General features: G+C 40.6%; 1 protein-coding gene across 1 annotated transcript; it reads left to right on the plus strand.

The window, feature by feature from the left end:
- The first annotated feature begins 826 nt into the window (after nt 1-826).
- On the plus strand, nt 827-19,672 carry PPP1R17 (protein phosphatase 1 regulatory subunit 17). Its single transcript, XM_040549534.1, has 5 exons — nt 827-1,232; nt 8,059-8,168; nt 9,913-10,065; nt 11,527-11,688; nt 18,181-19,672. Exons 2-5 carry the CDS (start codon nt 8,087-8,089, stop codon nt 18,258-18,260), a joined length of 477 nt encoding a protein of 158 aa, XP_040405468.1. The 5' UTR covers nt 827-1,232; nt 8,059-8,086; the 3' UTR covers nt 18,261-19,672.
- Nucleotides 19,673-25,584: the final 5,912 nt, after the last annotated feature.

The following is a 25,584-nucleotide window of genomic DNA, read 5'->3' on the forward strand; positions in this document are numbered from 1 at the left end:
TAGTGATTTAAGACTTTATGAGTTTGCTTTTAAAGATGAGTTTCTGAGCCAAATAAACACATACAAATTACACTCTGCAAGGTAATAAATGTGTTTGTGTCTCCCAGACGTTAAAAGGGAAAGCTGGTATTGCTGTCAGGTGGTGTCCTGTGAGCATTTAATTTACTCCACACTTTGTGTCTGAAATACAGAGGATCTGAGGGTGCTGCACAGTTTGCAGAAATGGGAATTAGCACTTTGCCCCTTTGGGCCATCTGAACATATATTATTTATGAAAGAAACCCCAACTGATTCAAAGCATGCACCGCATGCTGTTGCTCCTGAACTGAAGTTACTGAGTGGGAGGAAAAAATGTGAAGAAAACTGAAAAGAAAAAAAAAAAAACTGTGAGCAGTCACAGTGTTTTAAGGATGTTTTAATGAAAGAGAATAGAAAAAGGCATTTTGGTTGCAAGTGAATACCAAGAGAGGGGCAGTTCACAATCCCACCACTGAGTAGAGTGCTTCTCACAGAGCTTTTCCAACATCAGGCATGTTTGCATAGTTTTCCCTCGGCTGAAATAAGAGCTCCATCCAAAGCGGTGGGCTAAAATAGGAGAGACTGGTCTCTGCTGGCAAACAACAGGCAGCCACAGAAGATTCCCTGCCTGGCCCCATAAATACCATGCTTGTGTAACTAGCTGTGGCCAGCTACACAAACAAATACCACAGTCATCGCCAAACCTCAGCATGTCCATCACTTTCAGTGCTCCTGGTGCTGCTCCTAGACACGTGCCCTGCCTCCTCGCTCCACTTTTATCCTCGGCTCTCCCCTGGGTCCCAGACGGCATCAGACTCGCTCCCTCCCCTTGCTGTTTCCCTTGCGCCTCTTGACACGGTGGCTGCAGCTTGCATTTTGGCTCCCTTCGCTACACACCAAAACCTTTGCATGCCTTCTTGCCCCCTGAGTGCAGCAGCCTGGTCTCCTGGCCGGAGAGATGCCTTCTCCTTGAGGCACTGCCGGTGTCCCCCATCCCGACCCCTCTCCTACACCACCGGGACCCGCTGGGTGCAGGGCAGCGGTGATGCTGATTCCCAGCCTCCCAAAGGACGCCTGATCCCAGCATTGCCATAGCAACTGCTCCTACTGCTCCCTAGATAAGGCGGGCAGCAGCGCCCAGCGGCACCCCAGCACGGAAAGTTGGCGCTCCAGGGAGCCCCAACGCCGAATCGCACCCTCCCCGGCACCACTCCGTAAGTACTGCAGCCGCCCTCCTGCCTGGGTAGCCTCTTGCTTCACTCCTTTCTTTTTCTCTTCCCTTTCCTCTAGCAGACACCACCAGTGAGGTCAATCTCGTACCACACATCCCCACCCTATGGGAGTGGGCTGGGGATGCTCCCATGCAGGGAAAGTTGGGGTGAGGCTGCACCGGGGCTGAAAGGAACGGGATGGGGTCCTGGGGAGTGGAGGGCATTAGAGACAACTGCTTCAACTATCTTTTACTGCTGGGGTGAGACACTTTGTAAGGAGCAGAATGGGAGCTGGTATTGGGACTCTTTATGCTGCTACAAAGGGTTGTCACGTGCAAGGGTTAGTTTGCACCTCGAGGAAAAAATTAAGAAAGATTTTGCATTTTTTATTTTCTCAAAGACAAAAATTTTGTTGCCAGAACCTTTGCATATTTTTCCATTGATCAAAGTTAAAAAATTGAGATTATTTTTGTACAAGTTTATGAGAAGTACTGGTACCCTGTCCCCCGCCCAGACTGGCTTTTGAACTAACCCTAGAAATGCACTGTGTGTGACAAAAACCTGCACCCAGACAGTTCTGTGGGATCTTTTGCAACTATTAGTAGCAAAAGTTTCGATGGAGGGAGACACCAGCATCAGCCTTTCAAACACCTAAATATTTCCTAAGAAGTTTGAAGTATGCTTTAGGGAAAAAAAAATCAGAGTAATCTGACAAGAATGGTAAGAAAAAAAATGCCTTTTGCTCAAATAACTGAAGAAGAAACTCTACACAGTAATGTGAGGCTGTTCTGTGTGCCCAGGAATATGCCACTCCAAGAGAGTAATGTTAAAAATACAGCAAAACTTGTAATGGAAAGTTTGGAGTGCAAGGCAAGAAAACCCAGACTTTCTATTTTTAAGGCATCAAATTTCTACTCCAACTGCAGTAGATGGATTGCTTTGCTTTGTTCACAAGATTTGCCTGGGAAGTAGTTGTAGAGGGGTAGGATAGGAGCAGGGAATGGGTGAAGATGCCCGTAGAGAAGCCAAGGCTGCCTGCTGGGTGCAGGCTGAAGGAACCAAACATTTGCAGGTTCAGTACATTCCCTGTGGCCCCAGAAATGTTTCAGATGAGCTCTGTGGCTAGCAAGTGGGTGCAAGGTGACTACACCCAGCTGATGGTATCTTACTCCCTCTTGCACATTTGTGAATGACTTTGTGAAAATAAGGTGCCTACTGACACTGTAGGAGCCTGCAGAGGACGTGCAACAGAAGCGAGGACAAGTCTTATTTGCATATTTACTGAAGGAAGAGAAGAGCTGGTGAGGATGCTGGGAGCCTGTCCATCCTTCCTTGCTCCTGTGTACATTGAAACCAGACTGAGAGGAGCAAAGGAATAAAATAAATAAATAAATAAATAAATTAATTAAAGCCTGTCAGGAGAGCATAAGGGTGTGCATTGTTGAAGGAAACATACCAGTCTCAGAGGGCAAACCCTGATCCTCCAGCAGCTCTTAGTGAAGTGTAGCGAAGCACTGCCTTCAGTGTTGTAGCCCCTGGCTCGTATCTGCATGTGGCAGCACACTGTAAGGTAGTCCCACTTGCTTCCACCTCCAGCTGTAGAGTGCATCAGTGGCAGCAAGGCCAGGCCTGTGCATATGGGGATGCAGAAAAGCATGTGTGCATGTTGTCCCACCCCAAGGCCCCAGTTGTCTCCATTTCTACACTTGAACTCTCCTTCATCCAGTATCACTTTGGCTTCTTCCCCAGGAGTAGGACACAAGCACAGGCTCAAACGAGGTTATAGTGAGGGGATAATCCACTCCAGGCTGCCCACAACCTCTGTTTTGTTTTTCATTCCCCTTGCAACAAATGCCATTAGAAGAAAAACAAAGAGTGGGACACAACTTCTGTCACCCTTCTGACAGGGAACATGTAGCCTTGCACTGAGTGGTCTGACTGCCCCAAGATCTGTACTGTGATCTGTGTACAGATCTATGATCTTTATTCACAGAAGATGCACGTCCTTAAGAAGTGTTTGGGGTCCAGGAGCAGATAGGTACCTGGTGTCATAGAGGCTTCTGTGGCAGCATTTTTATCAACCTATCAAAACAAATACCCATTCAGTTCAGATTGCCTACTGCCACCTAGAAAAAGGATGCTCTTAAGAGTACTTTTATTTAGGTAGTGTCCATGTAAACATGCCAAGGATGTTGTTAATGATGATGCATGTCCTGCAAACTAGTGCATGCTTTTGGGGGGGATTTTTGTAAATTGTGGAAACAAAACATTCCTCTGACCAAAAAAATAAAAATACATTTATGCTCATGGACAGCAACAGATCGCCTACTGAAGCCCTCCAAAGCAGTTTGTGGAGACTTTACAAAAGGGCAGTTTACAAATTCTAGGGGAAAAAATGAAAGGAAATGACGTGTATGTGTAACAAGTCATGTCCTTAATGGTGAGTACTACTGATGTCTGTGCCCAATTAGCCCCTGTAAATGTTGATAAAAATTGAAGAAGAGAAAATCTTTTCTCCATCTTATGGGCAAGAACAATCACCTAGTCATGACTCATTTGAGAACTGCACCGTCCCTTTAGTCTGGTTCCAAATAAATATGGGCACCTAATTTCCATGTAGCTTCATAACACTTAAAAACTTGAAAATCTTAGGAGCAGGCAAGAAATGCAGATTCAACTTTCCCCTATCCAAAGTCTAGGTCAGAATCAAATGAGAAAAGTCCAGTTCTTTAGTTCTATCCTCAAACCTTTAGTTTTCTACCTCACAAGGGAGATTTTTCTCATGAGCTTTCATTTCAAGATGGTTTGAATGTCACATGATCAGATGACCTCAAAAATTTATAACATTTTGGAAGAAGTCTCTGAGAGTGGCTTTTCTGAGTCTTCCTTAAGCTGTACCCTGACCACTTGAGACAAGAATCTGCATTAAACTAACCACACAGTAAAATGGTAAAAGAAAAATGGTCTTTTTGTCCATCTCTAGGTAAAATATTTATATCTAATGGGACCCTAGAATTGGTTGTATTGGCAGACTTTTTGATGAAGCCCCACAATTTAGGCAAAGAAAAGAATTCTATTATTTGCATGCATTTGTGTGTGTATGTGTTTTGAGACTATGTTAGTGAGCGGTATGAGCTGTACGTCTCCTTTCTCTGGATATCCATATCAGAGCACTCCAATCACCAAAGACTTCTGATAAAACAAACAAACAAAAATCAAAAAATGAAAACAAAACAAACAAACAAACAACCCACAACAATTCAGAGTATTTGCTTTAAGCTACATAATACCAAAGGTGCCATTTAGAAAGTGAAAAGTTCAGGTATTGTTTCATTTGAATTCCCATCTCTTACAAGAGTGTATGTCAAAAGGAGTCCTGCTATTATATGACAGTGAGTCAGCATGAAAGCTAGTCCATGTGAGGCTGAAGTAGCTATCAGTTGTACCTTATCATTTCTTGCTCTTCTATCTCTATATGTCCTATCTGATGTTGAATGCTTTTACAAGGAAACAAGGAAACAAGGAAACAAACAAACAAAAAACTATGTAGGCAAAACCAGAACTCCTTCTCAGCCTTTATAGAAACATTTAAGGCATCTCTGCTCTGTCGTTTCCCAAAAACAAGAGACTCCAGGTGACTCCTTTGAGCACACATCTCTGTGGGAGGTTGGTACAGCCTGGATGTATTGTACAAAAGTCTCAGGCTAAGTGACTATTGAATTCTAATTCATATGGAATAATCTATATCCATTTCAGAAAGTGTCTCCTGCTGAGTGTGATTTAGAGCTTCACTGTAAGCATTAAAGCTGCAAGAAGGATGAATGTGGCTCATTATGCTAAGAGATACAATAGAGTGCAAGAAAAAAATATCGTAGTCCACCACTTAAATAGCAGGCATTGCCTTAGAAGGTGACTGACTGCAGGAGAGCACAAAATGTGTTAGCATGAAGGCGGGTAGGAAAGGAGTTGCACTTAACACGCTAAAATCTGAGAATGTGCTTCCATTTGTAAAGGCATATTAATGACTTAATACAGTCACTACGGCAGTCTTCCTTTCCATATGAAACATAACTGGGGAATGTGTTTCTTTAGTGTCAGGAATTGATTTTAATTGTTTGGGAAAGCACCATTACAATCCTCACATACATCACCTCCTTTGAATGAGAGATCTGTGTGTAATGCACAGCGACAGGAAATAACATCACGCACAGTTTCGCACATCATATGTAACATACAGAGACCCAAGACACCACTATGCATTCTGGTAATCCTTTTCTTTGTATTCTTTTGTCACAAAGATTGGAAACACATTTGTAAGCACAGCAAAGCTTTCTGCCAGGCAAACTTTTCAAAATAAATGGGGTCAGAAGTTAGGCTGTAAAGCCATATTTTAAAGCACTGCAGATGCTGAGGCCTTGATGTCTGTGACTGTGAAAATATAAAGACAGATCTAAGAGATTTAGTTTGGAAAATTATTTTTCAATCTATTGAATTAAGAGAAAATAATAAGGCATCCTCTTATAATTTGCATATACCAATCCTAGATGAAGTCTCTTTACAAGTTTGATTTTCATTAGGTGAAATAACTCCATGAAAGAGCTTAGTGAAATCAGACTAGTGTTAAGCAAATTTTAATGGTATAAGTTACTATTAATTTTACAATTAAATTTTATTACTTATTTCCACATTTTTTTCACTCAAGACCTATTTTAAAAAGATCCATAATCTGAAATGGTATCCCTGATTTTACTGAAAACTTCCTAAACGGGGTAATCTTCAGAAAAGAATGTTATCCCCACAATCATAATATTTAGCTAATAGCTAGCATACTTTAATCAAATCCTATAAAATCAAATGGCACAGAAGAAATAAACAGTTTCCCCCTCTAATCACAAAATGTAGTGTGACTCTTCATATGGCTATATAATAAGTTTATGTTTTAAATGAAACATTGACTGTTTTATTTTAAGCCATAGTTACTGCTTATTTATAAAATCAATAAATAGAGCAAGCATACCATGTTAAGGTGCATTCAAAGATTTCTTTATGAAGGGACTTCCTAAGTGGAAGATTTTTTTTTTTTTTTTTTTTTTTTTTTGTAAAGGCCAGTGATGTTTTTAGGCAGTATAACCATTTAGTACAGATGTGAGGCTAGACTGGGCCAATACTACAGAGGTTGAACCCCTTATCCAGGCGTGATTCAGTAAGATATTTATGAATTTATGGAATATTACAAATTTCTGTGAATTTTTAATACTGAAGGGTATGGGAGTTAATGCCTTAAGTACATTATGAGTCAATGTTCCTGACATTTACTACTGTAAGTTAGTGTTGCCCCACTTATTCTGAAGTCAGTAGAGTTTAGGACATATTTTTCCATCCCCTGAAGAATTACCTCATTGGATGATTATGATTGCGACCTTTCATATTTTGTTTGGCAAATATTTATGTGACTGGATTTTGCTTGAGGTTTAATTGTTCTTTATATAGATGCAAGTTTAGTCAGAGGAATGAGCTTAACAGCCCTACTGTTCTGTTTATTGCTGACAAAAAACCACTGCAATTTACAGGGATACATTACATTTATATGTAGCTTCTTGACCTCCAGCAAGATCAAAATGAACTTGCACAGTAGTCTCCTGTTCTCTCATCTTACCCTCCTTTTCCTTGTTTTCCCTCTGATTGCCGTTTCTTTCACCTTTCTCCGTTATTTACCCTTCCTTCACCATCTCCCTTTCTTTCCTCTTTTTTTCCCATTTCCTTCTACTATTAATATTGCCTCCAGCTTTTTCTCTTCATTGCCTTCCTTCTCCCTACAAGGAAGTCATAGTCTGCTCTTATTCCCCAAAAACAGAGAACAGAGGTTGTGATTAGGAAACTATCACAGCTGTAACTGGCTTAAGCCAGTGATGCCCAGATCATGCATAACACACCTTCAGATTGACATTTTTTTCATCTAGCATTGCTCTGTTTTTCTGATGGGTTTCTGCTCAGCAACAATAGAAATTATTGACAGTAAAAAATGGTCTAACCAGCTTTGCCCTGTGATGACATCTGGAGTGGGTCCAGAGTGACCAAGTCCAGTATCAAATTTCAGCTTGGGGGATCCTGGGGATGCTCAGGTAGGGAGAGTGGGCACCAGGGCCCTCTACACTTATGAGTAAGGAAGGATAAAACACTTTGAAGCCCAAAGTAGTGATTCAGTGAGACCTACAAACACAGATGCTTAAGCAGCTTTATGAAACGGGTCCCCACTGTTCCTACCAAGGCCATGAGGACACCTACCTCACATTAACTCTGGGGTTTGTAGGCACTGACCATCTTCCAGAGTCAGCTGTCACACCTGGGTCTTTGGGGGTATCTAGGCCCTTTCAGAGGAACTGGAATTGTAAGAATAACTTATCAGCATTCGTAGTTGGATTGTATAATAAACAACAAACATGATCCTTAGTTTACAGCTGAGGAAAAATGTAGACGGAAAACAGAACAAAACATGCTATTTCGTAGCATTTACTTTGTGTACGTGATAGCACTTTCTGGACAATCAAAGGCAGTATTCTTCCACAGAGCTGATATATTTCCTGTGCTTGTGTGGGTTGCTTACAGCAAAGTGGGTGGAAAAATGAGATATTACATGTGTAACCAAGGCTGTGAATAAATGCATCTCTTAGCATGCTTGAGCTAAATCAGGTCAGCAGACTGTATGACAGAGAGCAGCTGGAAGACAAGAACTTGCCTTGATCTGGCTAGCAAGTGCATGCCTAACACTGACACGTCTGCTTTATGTCATGCTGCCACCTTTTTTAATTTTATTTTATTGGTGCTGTAGTTTCAAAGGGGAAGAAAAACCCATTTCAATGATGTCAACAGAATGTGTTCAGCCACTTGATATCCCAGAAGACAGACTGGACAAGCGAGATTCACACTGTAACCATTTAGGTAAGTGTTATTAGATGATGTCATTGCAGAAATTGGAGAGGTGTTGTCTTCACATCATTAGGTCCTGTCCAGTGGCTGTTTTTCCCCTCCAGCAATACAACTGTGTCCTCATGAAACCCGATAGATTACACCTTCTGCCGACACTTCTGATGCCAGATGGAAAAGCAAAGAGTGTTTTACTTGCATATAAATATTGGCTGAAGCTCTAGAGTGAAGTTAATTAACAAGGAAAAAGGAAAAAGTGTCATTGTTCTTTTCCCTAGAAAAAGTTGAGCAGTTTCTTCAGGTATACTACAATAAACTGAAAGCCAGGATATAACTGATCCCTCCCTAAATATTTATTCCATATGCAATTTCAGTAACAGATTTCAAACACCCCCCTTTGCCTCCACTGGGGCAGCTTTCTAAATTCTTTTCCCCCTTCATTTTCAATCTGTGTCCTCTCTTGAACCTATTTCACATATAACTTTTGCACTGAGAGTACCAGATGCATCTTACCTCCACCAGACACCTAAATACCAGATTTAATATATGATAGATGTGCTTTTTGCATATTCATGGTCTTTGCTTCAAATGCTTCACCCCAGCCTTGCAGAATTGTCATAAAGATTCAGCAGCCCAGAAAACAAAATCTATTTGCTCGTTGTTGCCCTTCTGATGACAGTAATGAAACACAATTGCAATTTCAATTTCTTGTCAAAAAAGTGTCTCATCTCAGGCAAGCGGAATTTTATGAACTTTCTTTGTCTGGCCTGTAAGGAAGGTATCTTCGTCCTGCCTCTGCCACAGCATTTCTAGCAAAAGGCAACACTTCTATAACTGTCGGCATGCTAAATGTAATTGTTCCATAAAATTATGTAGTTAAATAAGTACAGAACTAGTCCCACTCTACAGATGTTCCCATCAAGGGATGGCAAACTGAGGCAGTGGGAGGTTAAATGAGTTAACTTGCATGGTTAAGACCATGCAGAAAGCCTAGTAGGGCTGAAAATATGATCTGCATCTTCTAGGGATCTAACCGGGAGGTTGTCCATGGGGGCTGGGGGGCCCTGCTGAAGCCAACCAAGCAACATTTGAGAAATCAAAGTTTTGGTTTGTGTGATGATGCTAATGACAGGCTAGACTCAACAATTTCAGCTTGCATAAGCACCCAGAAATGCAGAGCCTTGCAGAAAAAAATATGCCAACCATCTGAGTCAAGGCTTGTTTGAAGAGAAAACCAAAAATCCAGTGTAAAGTTATGCAAATCGGAAGTGAACACCAACGGCTCAGTGGCTCTGGAAATAAAGCCAGCTCTTGAAGGGAACAATATACTGGCTTGGTTTGCCAATACCTCAGGCTGACCCCCCCACTCCCCATAAATCTTTACCTCACAGAAGTGCCCTTGTAACTCTGTAAGACAGCCTGCACAGTTAGAGCTGAGAGAAACTGATGGACACAGGACCTCTGCATGACGATAGAGCCTTCCCTCTGCCATGTAACACACCACTGTCCACAGCTTTCTCCCCCTACTTTATGTCTACCACCTACAAAGCAGAAGGACCACCTAAGTCACTTGACTCCCATGTAGTGTGGCATAGAGGCCTCTTGTATTGACTTTCTATTTAGAAGATGTTTCTCCACAGGTGTTTTAGACTACTTGGATGAAAGCAGTAGTATTAAAGCTTTTATTTTCACCATCTGGTTTATTATTTCACTTCAGTTTCAATTTCTATTCATCTTTTTTTTTTTTTTTTTAATGCAGAAGACCTTTCAGAGCAGCTGATTAAGAGTTGTGACCTCAAAAAGAAACCAAGAAAAGGTAAAACTATTCAGCCATCCCAAAACACTGAACAGGAGCAAAAAAAGCCAAGGAGAAAAGATACACCAGCTTTACACACACCCCCACCACTAACAGGTAAGTAATACATATTTTGACTTCAAAATCCCAGTTCATCCTAGAGGATTGGCCGGGAGACCTTTTTACATCCCCTTGGAAGTAGGCAGGAACACAGCTGCATGCTATGTGCACCCCAGAATATACAGGTGAATGGAGAGAGGCTGATTTTTTCAAAGGCATTCCCTGTTAGACAAAGGGTTTTCTCACAGCATACAGGAACACCAAGGTGTGTGGGTGTGTGTGCCTGAAAAACATGCTCCCTTGGGGCTCATGGTCTTACTGCCTTTAGGTGATAAATGGTTTGTGCTTATCTCCATCAGCTTAGTGATGCTAGACATCCAGATTCAATCTGGTCCAAAACTAAAAAGGATCCAGTTCAGGCCCTGTACCTCCTTGTGCCCAGGGGAAGGCTGAGCAGGAGTGAGGCTGGGAGCAGACAGGAGAGGCACACACAGGCCAGCTGTGGGTTGCTCCTCCTGGAACTGCAGAGCTCTTGTGCATATGGGGACCCTGTCAAAGGGCATGTGTTTAGGTAAGAAACACCACAGCAGAAACCACCGCAGCAACAAAGGAACTCCTTGTAGGATGCTCTTTGCTGCTCTGCACCAACATACCTCTGAAGTTCAAGAACTAAATGCCACCAACCAGGGGGAGGGAAGAATGAGCAGGAGACTGCCACTGAAACCTGATAATTTTCCAAGATCAGCAGGAGGAATAAATGTTTGTCATTTCCCTCTGCTAACACAATCTCCTTGTGTGTTCTCTGGGGAGAGAACTGTGCTCTTGTATCAACTGCATTGACTTCTTCTTCCCATGCTACATATATACAGAGGAGTTAGCCAGTAACCAAGTGCATGGTCCCCTGTGTGCCTGCAACAAGTCACACTTACCAAGTGAAAAATAAGCAGTGGGATTCACTGGGATTTTCCAGTATTTATAATCCAGATATTGAACTCATCACCCCTGACTCTTCAGCTTTCACACGTATCTGCCTCTCGGTAATTCTCTCTCTTAGGAAATTGCTCAGAGCCTGGAAAGCTGCATTCTGTACCCCAGGTAACAATTTTATGAAGAGTAAAGAGTTTCTCTGGTTAAAATAGGCCACTTTGGAGTAGCCACAATGCTCCCATGCAGAAACTTGATCATCCATATGATTAAACTACTTTGATAATAAGCCTAAGCTTCCGAACCAGAGCACTGCACTCATCTTTACCATGATTTCTGGTGGCTACAGTTTAGCCCATTAGGTACAGCCATAAACCAGCTGCCTGAGACTGTCACTGTCTACAGCCTATGGGATATAATTGACTTGGAAGAAATGTAATCTGTTGCAAATCCAGAAGAGAAGGCACACCATACAGAGCAGAACATATACTCATGCATCCTTACTTAAAAGTAGTAATTGTGAAAGTTATACAGGTGCAAATTTCTTCAGTGTCTGCAAGGCCAACGTGGCATTTTCTTTTATTTTTCCTGCAGGCATACTTTCAGACTTCTCTGATAATCTGCTGAAAAGGTATGGTATCACAGAGAAGCCACAGAGAGAGAGAGTGAGTCCAGGCTCTCAGATCACTGAACTGGAGCAGAAAAAGCCAAGGAGAAAAGATACACCTGCAATACACATCCCACCCTTGATAATAGGTAAGAAATTTAATTAAAGGTGCTCCAAGGCTGAAAGGATGTTGTTTTGCCCAGTGTACTCAGCAATTCCTGACGAACTGGATCTATTTGGTCAAAGTATGCAGCAGTGGTGGTTCACGGAAAGTCCTTTCTGTATCCACTGCTCATGCTTTTGGGATAGAAGGGAAGGGGAGTAAGAGGAGACATTATGTCACATGATTATCTCATGCAGAGATGATTTTGTTTTTGTGAAAATCCAGCCACTGCCCTGCTTTTCAAGCTTGAGCACAATGTAAATTTTAAAGCCACCAGCACCAGTGTAGCTCACACTGCCTCAAACATCCTGGAACAAAGCTGTCCTGATGAACCTCCTGTTAACTTGAGTCCCTAGCAGGCACTGAGGAAACCAAGCTGTGAACTTGCAGTTAACAGCACCCTAAAGACAGTTCTGTGCTTCTGGCACAATACACAGTGCAGCAGCTAATTTGTTCAATGAGCATATGGATTCAGCCACCCATGTTTTGGCCCTAAGACCCTTTGTTTGCTGAGTTTCCCACTTTCCTGTATCACAGAAGAGCCTAAATTCATCAATGTGTCTGAAGCCTTTTCAAGATGTAAAGCACTGTGGAAGTGTTAATTACTGCTGCAAACCATGGACGCAGGAAATAGCGCAAGTATGTATGCTATACACCAGCTGTTTCCTGATCACAGGCTGGAGCAAAAAATGAATGAATGAGTGAATGAACAAATGAAGGAAAAACAACAACAAATCTGCCAACAAACACCAGATCCAAAACTAGTGCTGAAAGTGGAAAATCCTGTTGCCTTAGGAAACTCTAGTATGAACCAGTTCTTCTGTGGTTTGGCACAACCAAACTGTAGGACACATCAGATGAAGAGGTCCTGTGACAGATGCTTTGGCCCTGAGTGACTAAGCAACAGCTCAGTAGATCAAGCACCTGAGTTCTAGGTACCCATGGGATTTTCTGCACACCTGAGAATTATAAGGTGTGTAAATGGCTTCAACAATCACAATAGGTGCTTATATTTTTAGACATTTACTGTTCTTATTGATCTGATCCTTCATGACTGACTCAAATGTGCAAGAAATTTTTTCATTTAAGCACCTTACATTAATCAGCATGGAGCTTCCAAGAGCAGAGAGGAATATGACTATGCTTGCAGGATTATGGCAGCAAGCATTGCAAATACTTGTTCCTTGCAAACTGATCTGCCCAAGCAAAGTACGTTTTTTTTATGCACTCATTGAACTCATGTATCCAAATGGCTTCTGGCATTAAAGCTCCACAAGTGAGTCACTGGAAACCTGGTCTGATCTTTTGCCGGGTGAAATTAATTCTATCATACAACTTCTGAGCCCAACTGCAAATGCTCCACTTTGAAATATTTAATATAGAACACTGATAATTACCTGCTCATATAATCGCTGGAGGAAATTATCAAGCAAATCACCCAAAATTTCACATGACAAATAAATTAGGTAGGAAAAAATTATAGTCTTTCAGGGACCAATTCAGAAACAGAAGCAGAGGTGAAGTTTATCAAATAATTTGTAACAAATACCCTTGTGGCCCTCGGAAGAAAACTGGCATTATTTTGGTCAATTCAAAAACACTCCCAAGAAAGTTGCTTCCAGCCATTTGTAGCACCTTTGAGTATGCAGTGTGTCCTTTGGACTTCAGGGTATGTGCAGAGAAGGAGGATCTGAAAGTAAAAAAAGTGTTCGATAGAAATCAAAGATGAACTGTGTGACAGTGAAGATGAGATGATTGACTCTTGTTTTGGTTTAAAAGTAATTGCTAGCTAAGAGGATGCAGCAAGGGTGAATTATTTCCTTGACACATCTCAACAACACTCTGGTTAGATTAGCATCTAGTCACTTATTACTTCATGTTTCTAGCCTAGCCTTAATTAGCTCAAGTAGGCACTGAAGGGTGAAATAATCATTTTAAGGATCTTCTCATCTTGCCTCCCATGAATACTTCTTTAATGTTAATAAGTTTTATAGCAACAGGAAGTTAATACAAGTTATATGGTGACAGAAATATGTTACAATCCCCAAATGATTTGGTAATCACAAAACTCAAAAGGAAAGAATACAAAAAAAAAATATGCAGTGACTTTCAAATGTGCTACAAATTTCTAAGTGTGTTTGCTGTAGGAGAATGATAGAAACTAATACATTTTTCAGTTGTTTTCAATTATACCTCCAATGACTGTTGCCTACTGGTGAAGACACCTTCCAGCACTCAGCATGGATACAAAGCAGCCTGCTAGATGCTGCCTCTCCCTGAAGAAAACTTTTTCAGATCCTGTTCCCTGGGTCCATTTGCTAATGATTGATTCCCTCTGGCAGACTTCTGGTTCTATTGGGGGCAAAGCAGCTTATGTGTGAATGCTTGACTGTGGTTCCCTCTCTACGGATGCATATTTTCATGATACATACCAACATACAGAGCTCTGCTGGTTGAAAGCTGCCGGCAGCAACTCAGCGTCTTGCTATGGAAAAGTGACTCATTGTGGCTGAGGGCTGGTCCGGTATTTACTACTTGTTTACTTTCAGGGTTATCCCATCAGGTAGCAGACAGAGAATAAACAAACTGAACTCTTGTGGAACAGCTGTGCAAAATAGCATCTGAATTATAGACCCAGAGACCTGAGAAGCCGCAGCAGGGCTACGTGAGCTAAATAAATATAGAAAGGCCTTTCTGTCCCTGTGTCCCTGGTACTGGCATTGGAGGAGGAAGCAGCACAATCAGTGCCACATGTACCTCTTGTGACCTGTGTTTGAGGATTGTTCTGATTTCTGAGGGTTTCCCCTTCTCATCCCTCCCAAATGTCCCTGTTCCTAGTGCATCAAAAGCAATATGAAAAAAGTCCATGTAATTGTTTGTAGTAACAGAGCATAATTACTAGATTATCTTTTTATAAGCAGCTGTCCACACAAATAGCTTTGTTGATAATGTAGATTAAAAGGGCAGCTGTGTTATCTCTCTTTGTTTTGACCAGCTGGTTACAAGTGCTCTAGGACAGTCCTCTTCCACCTTGAGTGGCCAGAGACTCGATCACAAATAAAACAAGTCAAACAAGCTACACAAAGCGACAAAAAATAATGTGTCTACTGGATGCACGTGATCTGAATGAGAAGTAGAATCAGTTTTACACTTTGCAAACATCCAATACAAATGGAAAATGGAGTTATAGAAAGGTGGCTGCTAAATTAGGATCTTTATGTTGTTACCTGGGTGAACCCATGTCTCCCTGTTGTCTGCAGGTGACTAAGGAAATCAGTTCCTGAGCCAACTTAAATGTCTAAGCCTGGTCATCACAAAAACCTCCCTTTCTTTTAAATGTACTCAGGCTTCAACCTCCTGTTGCAGCAGCACAAAAAACATTGTGCTGTGTGTGTAAAACTGAGCCATGGAATAGAGACCTCTGCCAGTGGCCAGCTCCTCTTCAATCAGCCAATGCCTTGGCTTTCTAAAGGGATTAGACTAGAAGACAAAACATAATCACAGTTCTATTTTTTTTTTTTCCTCACACACAACAGTAAATGATTTAACTTCAATCCAAGCCAGCACTCAGCTCTGGGACACTCATTATTGCTATCCTTACTTATGAACATATTCAATTAACTGAAGCATTTCTAAGAGCTCTTCAGGATTAGCGGGTTTGAGCAAGAATGTAAATACAGGTGTAAATATGGGAGCGTGGTTCCTAAAATGTGGCTGACTAGGGTTTCTTAATCAGATCAGAGATAACTAGTAAAACCACAGTGTCAAGCCCTCATTCTCTCTTACGCCCTACAAACCCAGTTAAGGTAGCTCCTTTAGGATATTAACTCCCCTGCTCAGTGAAAACCCCTGCATAGCACAGAAGCAGCACAGCCCCTTTCCTGCACAGGGGATGTGATTGGAGCACTCTAGTCATCTTCCAGCCCAGCTGCAGGAGTTGTCTATATGGAGTCAAGTGGAACTGGTGCCCTCTTGGCAGTTTCCTGATTTACATCCCAGGAGGAGAGGTTTAGATCTAGGTGGTACTTGGCAAATGGTTGATCTAACCCAACTTCTTTTGCCTACGTCTGAGCTTCCTAATAGAAGTTTTCATGAGCTCTCTGTGAGCCTTTGAGGTCCTAGTCTCTAGCTAAAAATTGCAAGTATTTGCAAGTTCTTTTGGGAAAATATGACTACACTGTAATTCTATGCTGCTTTCTTAATCATATCTCTTGGCAGATATTAACAGAACAATCTACCAATCCTTAAAATGGATTTGTGGGATGAGCTGCATTTCATAATGTGCACAGCTGGGAAAACAGAAACAGGGAGGCTAAATGATTTACTTGAACAGTAAACAGAGAAAGACTGATTTACAAATGTTCCCAAATTCCCACATTCTACGTACTCTTTTAAACTTGTAATTTCCTCACTGTGTTCTGTAAAGCATGGTTTCTCCACAAGTGATCAGAGGCATCATATCAAACCAAAAAAAAAAAATTACTTCCCAGAGTTATAAATATAATTCTAGCTAAATCATACCATTTGTATGTACCACTTTTCCACTATTTCACATTAGAAGTTTGATGTTAAAGACACACAGTTTTTCTTGAAGTGGCTGGTGGTCCATATTGTAGAAATTTAATAGCCTGCAACTCTAGGCTATACCATCCTCTGGGCTTTGAGTTTTGAACACTACTGAAAACCTTTGGAGTTTACCAGTCACTAAAATGACTCATTGAAAATGAGTCATCATCTTGCTATTGATCATGGTAAGCATCTGGTGTGCTTCTCCTGTAGGTCCACATGAGAGGTGGATGCTTCTGCTTGGCTGCTACCTTCCAGCTGAATAGAATTCAAAGTGGGGAACATTAACATCCATCTCCATAACATGACATAATTCTTTGCTGTTAATAATCATGGTTACTCAATTGCTACTTGAACAAATTAAGTCCTTTTTGTTTCAAAATAGTATTCATGCACACCTTTCAGTTTATCTCGTGGTCCTGCTGAAACCATCTATTCCACAAGAACCTCATATAAACGAAGCAGGAAGTAATTCAAATGAAAATCAGTATAGGTTAATATTTTTATTAATTCATCAAATCTCAAAAAGACTCCAAAGCTGAAGAAAATCTTCCTGTGTGGTACTGCTCTATTTTCAGACTCCTGAAGGCTGAAAGCCTTCTCTGTCCAGAGTGCTTCAATGCAGAAAGAAGCAAAACAGGTTGGTTTGACAGAACAGCTCAGCTGGTTAGTGCAGACTAAAAGCAAACACTAAGACTGAATTAGGGAGATATTTCATTGGTTTCAGCTCAATGGTTGCCCTCATCCTGTTTTTAGACTATATTGACCTCTACACCAAGGAAGGTGGCCATGAACTATATCTTACAGGTCGTTTGTTTTTTGCTGGGAACAGGCAAAACCAACACAATCTTTTAAAATAGGGATCAAGAATATTTTTAATGCATTGTCCTTGTCCTCTCTTTGCTTTATTAATCTAATTTCTAATAAAGAGAGCAGTTAAAGTAACTGTGACATTATGATATCACATAAAACCTTAAGGTCTTACTGTTTTAATTAAGTGAGAGAGAGAGGGAAAACAAGAAAAGGGGAGAGATTTGTGGGAGATATGATCCACAACCTATCTAGTTAAGAAAGACTTTGAAAGAAGAGAATACTTACACATGGAAGATATGTTACATAGCATGCATACATCTGAAGAACCTGGTTTCTGGAATCCCCATGGTGTGCTCTGTGTAATCAAACTTTCTTTCAAGTTTATGTCATGTTGTTCTTCAGTGCTTTCGTGATAAGGATGGGGTCTTATTTTTCTTCTCATATTACAGGATAGATAGGCCTCAAAAGCTTGTTCAAACCCCAAGCCTCAGTAATTCATATACTTGCTCCAAGTCTTCAGTAACACACCAGAGTCTGTTTTAACATCAATCTTAATCCTGCTGCTTCTGCAGTTTATTGATACCATATAGCTTCAGTGGGAATGGTACTTGGTGTATGGGTATTCTAACATTTGTCTCTTGTGGCATCTGTATTTGTGAAATCTAAGTCATATTGCTATATACATATTGCTATATACATATACATATTGCTACATACATAAGCAAGAATGCATACACATATTAATTACAGTATTTATTTCACCAGGCAAGCTCTTTCTTTTTTTAGGTTCCCAAACCCTTTTAACAAACAGGTTACCAGACAAATCTTCAGTGTGTCTTTTCACAGGTAGCAGAAATATGCCGGATTTAAGAGTGCTTGGTAATTTTAGCTAAAAACGCAGGGATCCAATTCTAGTTCATGAGGAGATGGATGTGCCAAAACTAAATGAGGACTAACTCCCATGGTGTTAGAAAAACTAATTTAGGACCAAAAAAATAGAGAGGATAGAAAAAATCTTCTTATCCTGATGTTTTCTGAAGAAGTACTATTTTAAATAAATTCATTTTCTCTCTCTCTCTCTTGTTCTTCTGTTTTTAAGGGACTAAGTTACTTACAGAAGAAAAGCAAACAGTGATTATGGAAGATGATGAAAAGGATGGAGACATGATCCCCAGCTAAGATTACAGTGATATTTTCAATAATGCAATGTAAATAATTCTGGGTCATTCGAAGTGGCAGCACATAGAAAAATAAGTCCTTTCATTTTTATTAACAATAAGTTTCTCAAACATGCACTTGAATTTAAACTGTCTTCAAGCGCTTACCTGCATCTCATGAAATCCCAGAAAGCATCACAGGATACGACAGAAAATTCGCCTACATGTAGGGTTGGAAGGATTCTCTTGGTTTACTAAAAGCATCTTCCCAGGATTTTTGTCTCTGAGGGATCCACCTGAGATCAGATCTAGTATCATGTAGTGTGGTGATGAGGACTGACACAAAGGACCCTACCAATACAGTGTAGCTGGCACTAGATACCAGAGTGTCAGTAAATGTATGATAACACATACCACTGGATACCACAGGGTGGTAAAACCTCAGCTAATGATTCAAATTGCATTTTTCTCCTGACATTTCACCTTATTTTTCCAGCTCTTCTCCATTGGAATAACGTTGACCACAGTGAAAATTTCCACATGCAGGGTGGATGTGGTTGATGTTGCTGAAATTCAAAGCAAACACTTCTTGTGCTTGTATCTGCTCATCAGTGGTGTCTGTGAGGAGAAAAGGGTAGATGTACTGTAGTACAAAAGCTTACAGCTCTGGGCTGTCAGCATTGACACATCAAACAGAACAGAGGGCAGAGCTCTCAGAAGAGAAACATATGGGAAGCACAACACTTGCCTGTTACACTGATGTAGACTATTGATTTTTTTTTTTCTTTCAAAGGTTTTATTCCTGAGTTGGTGAAAGATGAACTAGCTGTATGTTTGATCCTTTTACTCCACGTTTTATCTTTTGACATTTGCTTTTTTAAACTCAGTCCTCAGTTGTCAGCTAGGAGAGGCTGTAAGGATTAAAAATCACAACAGGAGATTCCAAACTAGTAAAAGGAGTAGCATTATTCACTGGCAGATGCATACTGCAAGGTGAAACAGCATAATGCTTTATTATTATTATTATTATATATTTTTTAATAGTTTAACTCATTGATTCAATCATGAATTGTTTTCACAGCCAGCTACAGTCTTCAACATTTGTGCAGAGACGGGTACTTGTAGAATATTGTACATAATAGGTAGGGCTGGATAGATTTCTGCTTGCCTTATTAGCTCTGTACACTAGATGGAGCAGCACTGCCAGCTGGACCCTTAGTGACCTCGGCAAAGAGGCTAAAGATCACCTAGCCTGGCAGACTGAATTCAACAATCTTTTTAATACCTGTAGGCAGACAGCTGAGGAACACAGTAGTTTGGACTTCATTTGCCACAGTGACTGACCCAGCATCTTTCATGAGAGTGCAGTCCATTCGCAAATGTTCTGCTTCAAAATGTAATCAACAATCTTATAATAAATGATGGTATAATAAAGCATACAAGAGAGCAGTTTTATTATTAATGGAATGTCTGATACCTATCAGGTATACTTTTTAATCCCGTTAATATATCTGAAAGATAAGATAATATTTAAAATATGATCAATCAATTTTTCATATAATAACATTCACGTAAGGTACACAGTAAGGTATGTCACTGCAAGTATGTGATAAGAATGTAGACACAATCAGTATGTCACATCTATGAGCCAACGCACTGTTAATATTTAGGTTTGGGAACTGGAAGTTAAAACTCCATATCCACATAACTTCAAGTAGGCACTGAGGTCATCCAAACTCTATGCCATGTCTGTCACCTGTGCCCTCTCCTTATGGATATGACTTCCTTGATCGTCAGACCTTGAATGCCCTTCTCACTACTAACAGAGTTTCATTTGGATCCCACTCAAGTAGCTCAAACAGAGCATGATGATTAAATACAAGAATACTTGCAGGACACGAAGTGGGAATGAAGCTGCTCTGAGGCCAGTTTGGGATCATGCTGTACTTCAGAGATTAGGGATTCAGACAAAGAATAAAGGACATAGCCTCCTCCTACTGCAAAACACAGGCGTGAAGACAGATCATATGTTGCCCCTGTGAAAGAAGGTCCATGGCATGAGACTCTCTATACATTTATCGAGTGCCAAGGCACTACAACAACAATTGGGCTTTATGTAAGTGGTGCAGTTTCTAATGTGAAGAATATTTTTAGTGCTCTAAGAAAATTAATTTCAGGCTTGAGTGAGGTAAAGCAGCTATTCGTGTATTTGCACATACCGGTTCACACCAGCTAAGAGCCTGAATGAGCTGAAAAAGAAAAAGGAACATCTTCATTGCACACGTAAACAAAAACCTTGAAGTTTCCTTCACTCCAGGAAGGTTTAATACAATTTCAGCATACAAGAAAAATATCAAGCCTTATTACTTATTATATCCATCCTTAGAGTACAACTGTGGTCCTGTTCCTGATGAAAAAAAAAAAAAAAAAAAAAAAAAAAGCATTTCGCAGAATTTATTATCTTCTGGCAAAACTTATTCCTGTTTGAATTACACTGATGTCAACTGAGTTGTAGCTGAATTATTGAATCCCAACTGAGATTCTGCACCGCTAAAACAGCTTTTGTCCCCCTACAGAAGCTTCTGCCTAATGTAAAAGAAAATATGTGTGATACTCACCAAGGGCAATCAAACTCTGCTTCTATATTGATGTTAGCAGTGGGGAGGAGAAGAGAAGAAATATGCATGAGATGCAAAGACAGAGAGTGGCCATTCTGTAAGAACTCTCCCAAAACAGCATCAACACAAGTAGTGCTCATGCCAGGCCTTTTCAAGATTTTAACTACTCCCTCCTGTTGCAAACCAGGATTGTCCCCTACGATGAAGGTGCCTCAGAGGAGTTCACTTGGTACTCATACAGGACTCAGCAGATGTTCACAATTTTTTCTCCCAGCCAGTAGCTCCCCATGGCTCTGCCAAGCACAGTGCTTGACCCTTGAGACTGCAGTGCTTGTTTCTCTCTGTTTATACAAGGAGTGGAAAGAGCAGCACAGTAGCCTGGGATTGCTCCAGGCTGGCTGACCCAGGAATCTGGAGAATCATTAGAGATGCTCCAAGGAGCATAAAGGCTTTAGTGCATCCCCAAAACATTTTGTCACAGTGTTAACCCAAGTATCTTGGCTGAGCTTGTCTTCAAATGTAGCTTTGAGTGCGATTCAAGTCTAGTTTTACTAGCAAAGTTGGTGACTATTTTCATTAACCCACTACAGTAAGACTGAGTAGGTGGAGTCCTGAAAAGTTTCAAATGAACATCAGCAATGAATTAGCCATGAAAACACACGTTTAGATATGAAGGCTCCTAACACAAGGCAGGAGCACAAATAGGATGTGAATGACTTCATTGCTTTAAAGAGGACTTTTTTCAAAGGCTAGGGAATATTGACACAGCTTAATATGAAAAAAATATAGATAATATAATTAAAAAATAAAATAAAATAAAATAAAATAAAATAAAATAAAATAAAATAAAAGGCTCTAAGCTTACCATAGCACTATATGTTCTTCACTGAAGAGGAGTTATTGTCCCACTGACATCTCTGATGGCACAGCTGCCTGATTTACCTTCTCTGTATAGATCAACTTGAAGCAAAGCCATAAAAATGCCGTAACACACATCACTCTCTGCAATTCATTTAGAATTGCATATCTATAGTCTGGCAATTTGGCATTTACTTTTTTTTTTTTTTTTTACATGCCCAATTGAGTAAATAAAAGGTTTTGCAATGTTCCTGGGAAGCTGTGTTGTGATGTATCATTTCTCAAAGTTTTCATCTGCCTCATCGCAATCAGTGAAAATGTGGTGTTAAATTATTTGAGAAAAATTACAAATTTCAAATTTCATTATTTCAAAACAGATAAACACTGTCCCTTCCCCCAAAGCAAATTCTTTAAATGTAAAAGAATTGTGTGTGGACTGCCCAGTGTGGGATGGTGGGCTGATTGGGTTTATTGGTTGTCCTTCAGGCTCTGAACTCTCCATTTAAGATCAGATACTGCTAAAACTACATTAATTGCCCTCCTAGGCAAATGTCTGGAGTTTGTGTCCTCTCAGGCAGAAATGTTTTTTTCCCCAGTGTCCCCGAAGGTCTCCGAAGGTCTCCCATGGCCGTTGTAGCAGAAACAGAAGGCTCCAGAAAAGACAAACTATTGCTTTCACTTGGCAAGCTTCAAGAATTAGCTGTGTCTGAGGACACACACTCTGGAGCACCACTTTGAAGTGCCGTTAGCAAATTCAGTCCTCGCTTCCTGCTGCCAGCTCTCTCCATTAGGAGAAGATGCAAAGGAACTGGGACGCTGCTGAAGGAAACAGGAAGGGCAGAAACAGGCTAAGGCCACACTTTCTGTAGCACTAAGACTGCAATGCTCCAGATTTAAGTCACTTAAGTTGTCTACATGTAGGCATTGACTATTCCAGGGCCTTACTAGCTGGCTTGCATTCAGACATTTACTTGGAACTGCATCTCACCCCAGAAATCTACACTGTGTAGGACAACCAGTATGAGGACTTTTAGGAATGAAGTGCTCCAGTCAGTGGATAAAACACTGTCTGCATTTGGGAGGTTGTTAATGGCTGATATTTTTATAGTGGATTCTCGATTACCTTTACCTAGAAACTAAGGGACGGGGCTGCATTTACAATAGAACTGGGACAATGGAGCTACAATGGCCTTACGCTTCATCAACTTTCAACTAAGGACCGCAGAAAGACCATCACCCATCTGAAGGGTATGCAATTAGCATTTTAGTAGTGCTAAACATGAGGACCATAAGGTAAGTGACTTACCCAACAAAACAGCAACAGAAACAAATACAGAGCAACATTCACAATGCTATCACTAACTCACTATCTCCACAGCTATAGCAGTATTTGTATGGTTTGAGTTTAGCAACATTTACACCAAAAATGTGTCTGTTTGAAATTTTGTCTTACTGGCTAATAAACTGATAATTGTATAATGCTTTGACCTCTACATGTTCTTGCAGTATTCTTGTATGCAGAGAGACTGCTCAGATATTACAACTACAAGTGAAAATCAAAAGTACAGATCAATGAAGTGTGTTAGAAAATTTGGCTTCTATTTGTATTTAGCTAAGCTCATAAACCCATATCATTCTGTTCCTTATATCCCCAATAAAAGCCATGGACCTCTTAGAGCAAGTTAGTGCAAACAGAAATTCCATCATTCTGGAAATGTAGTGCTTTTAGTGTTTTGTACTTGTAGAAGTACAAAGAGTGAACATTAAAAGTCAGTTTCTACTCCATGATACTGGCTTCTAGTCCTGAAGCATGAATCCATGTCACTCTGACCATCTGTGAAGTGAATCTTCACTTCTTTATGTCCATCCTTATACCTGCCACCCTGAAGAAGCTTGAAATGATATGGATTGGACAGATGGACAGAAGCAGCAAAATAAGAAAGCACATTCCAGAAATAAAAGAACACCTTTTGATGGACCATTTGCTCTTATTCTTATAGTTGCAATGATCCAGGAAAATGCAAACTGTGTATTTATAACACAATGCTCTTTGGATCTTTCCAAGCTGTCCAGACCTTTTCAGTCTTCAAAGTAGGTTTTATCCCCACGACGTGGTCTTAGGGTCTGAGATAATGTTATATCTACCCCAAGTTTATTTTCCCATATTCTGTCCAGCCTAGGAAAGAGAAGGCTTAGGGGGATCTCAGTACATATAAATTTCTGACGGGAGAGAGTAAAGAAGAGAGAGATGGGCTCTTCCCAGTGGTACCCACTGAAAAAGTAAGAGGTAGTGCGCACAAACTGAAATAAATGCAAGTAAGAAAACATTTCATTGTGAGAGTGGTAAAACACTGGCACAAAAACCGAGAGAGGTTGTTGAGTCTCCACCTTTGGAGATTTTTGAAACCAAACTGGACCCAGCCCTGCGTAACCTGCTCCAGCTGGCTCTACTTGAACTAGCAGAACTCCAGTGATGCTGTCCAGCCACAGTGATCCTGTGATTATAGCCCAAGATCAGCACCAAGGGACCTGCGCCGTGATGCTTAGCAGGTCTCCGAGAGGTCAGGAATAGCGTTTGGAATAAAGGAGGGAGTACATGCAAAAAGACAGTGAGGGATCAGCCTGAAGGCATTGTGCTGGCCAGACACCTGAGGGGCAGAAGTCAACAACAGACAATAACAAGGAGAAAGGAGGTGGGGACGCACCCTGCCAAGAAACAGAAATTTGCCTTGTGAACTCAATTGTCTGTTTCATGACCTAAAGAATTGGGAACTCCTCCTCCCCTTCCTCCTCCCATCTCTGTTCATGATGCTGTGATTGCCCTTGAGGGTGTGAGAGCCAATCTCCTTTTACAATCCTTGTTTGTTTAGATATTGAAATACATAAAACATAAAGAATTAACATTCAAGGGTCTCTCCCTGCCTCTCTTGATGTAAATTTTAACTTTCAGATATTTAATTCAGATTTTAATTATTTTCTAAAAAAAAAATATGTGAAAAAACAGAACACTAAACTTTCTTACCATAGCAAAGTGATTCAGTGATTAGAGCAAGGACTCAGTTCACAAATGTACTAACCAAACCAACCAACCAAAGAAACAGCTAAATTTGCAAATATTGACAGTTGCAATGGATAATTCATAATGTCTCTAAATAGGATCAGGGGTCAGATCATAAGACTTTTGGACACATTTCTATGCTGGTAACAAGTGGTTATCTTAGAAATCATTGATAAAAAACAAAACAAAACAAAAAACGTGCGAGTGTGTTGTAAATGTTGCACTTCACTTCTGAACTTCGTACTTGGAAAAATTCCCTTCGGTGTACACTAGATGTCAGGGTTGGACTGAGAGGATGAGCACATCCTCTCCATACAGCTCCGCACATCAGACTGGATGCCATCAGCACGTCTAGTTTCCCTTAGGAATTATTTTTGTGACATGTCCAGTATTTACAAGGAGCACTCTGCACAAACATCCTCACTCCCCCACTTTGAAATATTTGTTAGGCCTGAAGCCTGATGCTTTGGAAGAGGGAAGAGACATCGTGAGACATCATTCCCATGCAAATGACTATCTGCCAGCATTCTTCAACTTTCCCAGCCTCAGAAAAAGTGAAAAATAAAAACCCTTTAAACCACTTAGGTGAACAAATTGACTTTCTAGAGGGGACTCTAATACAGAGCAGCAGAGAACAGCATGGATTTGGTTGGAGAAGAGTGTAAGCAAAGAGAAAGCTGATAAGAACCAGATTAAATTTATAGCAGCCATATAAACTCCCTATGAAACATAATGTGGGTCGTTTCATTTCCCTGTGCCCTGACTACCCAGTAGTAAAATCAAGATTGCAACTTATCTCTGTCTCATGGCAA

Source organism: Cygnus olor, chromosome 2, assembly GCF_009769625.2.
Source record: "Cygnus olor isolate bCygOlo1 chromosome 2, bCygOlo1.pri.v2, whole genome shotgun sequence".
In the NCBI taxonomy this organism is placed as follows: Eukaryota; Metazoa; Chordata; class Aves; order Anseriformes; family Anatidae; genus Cygnus; species Cygnus olor.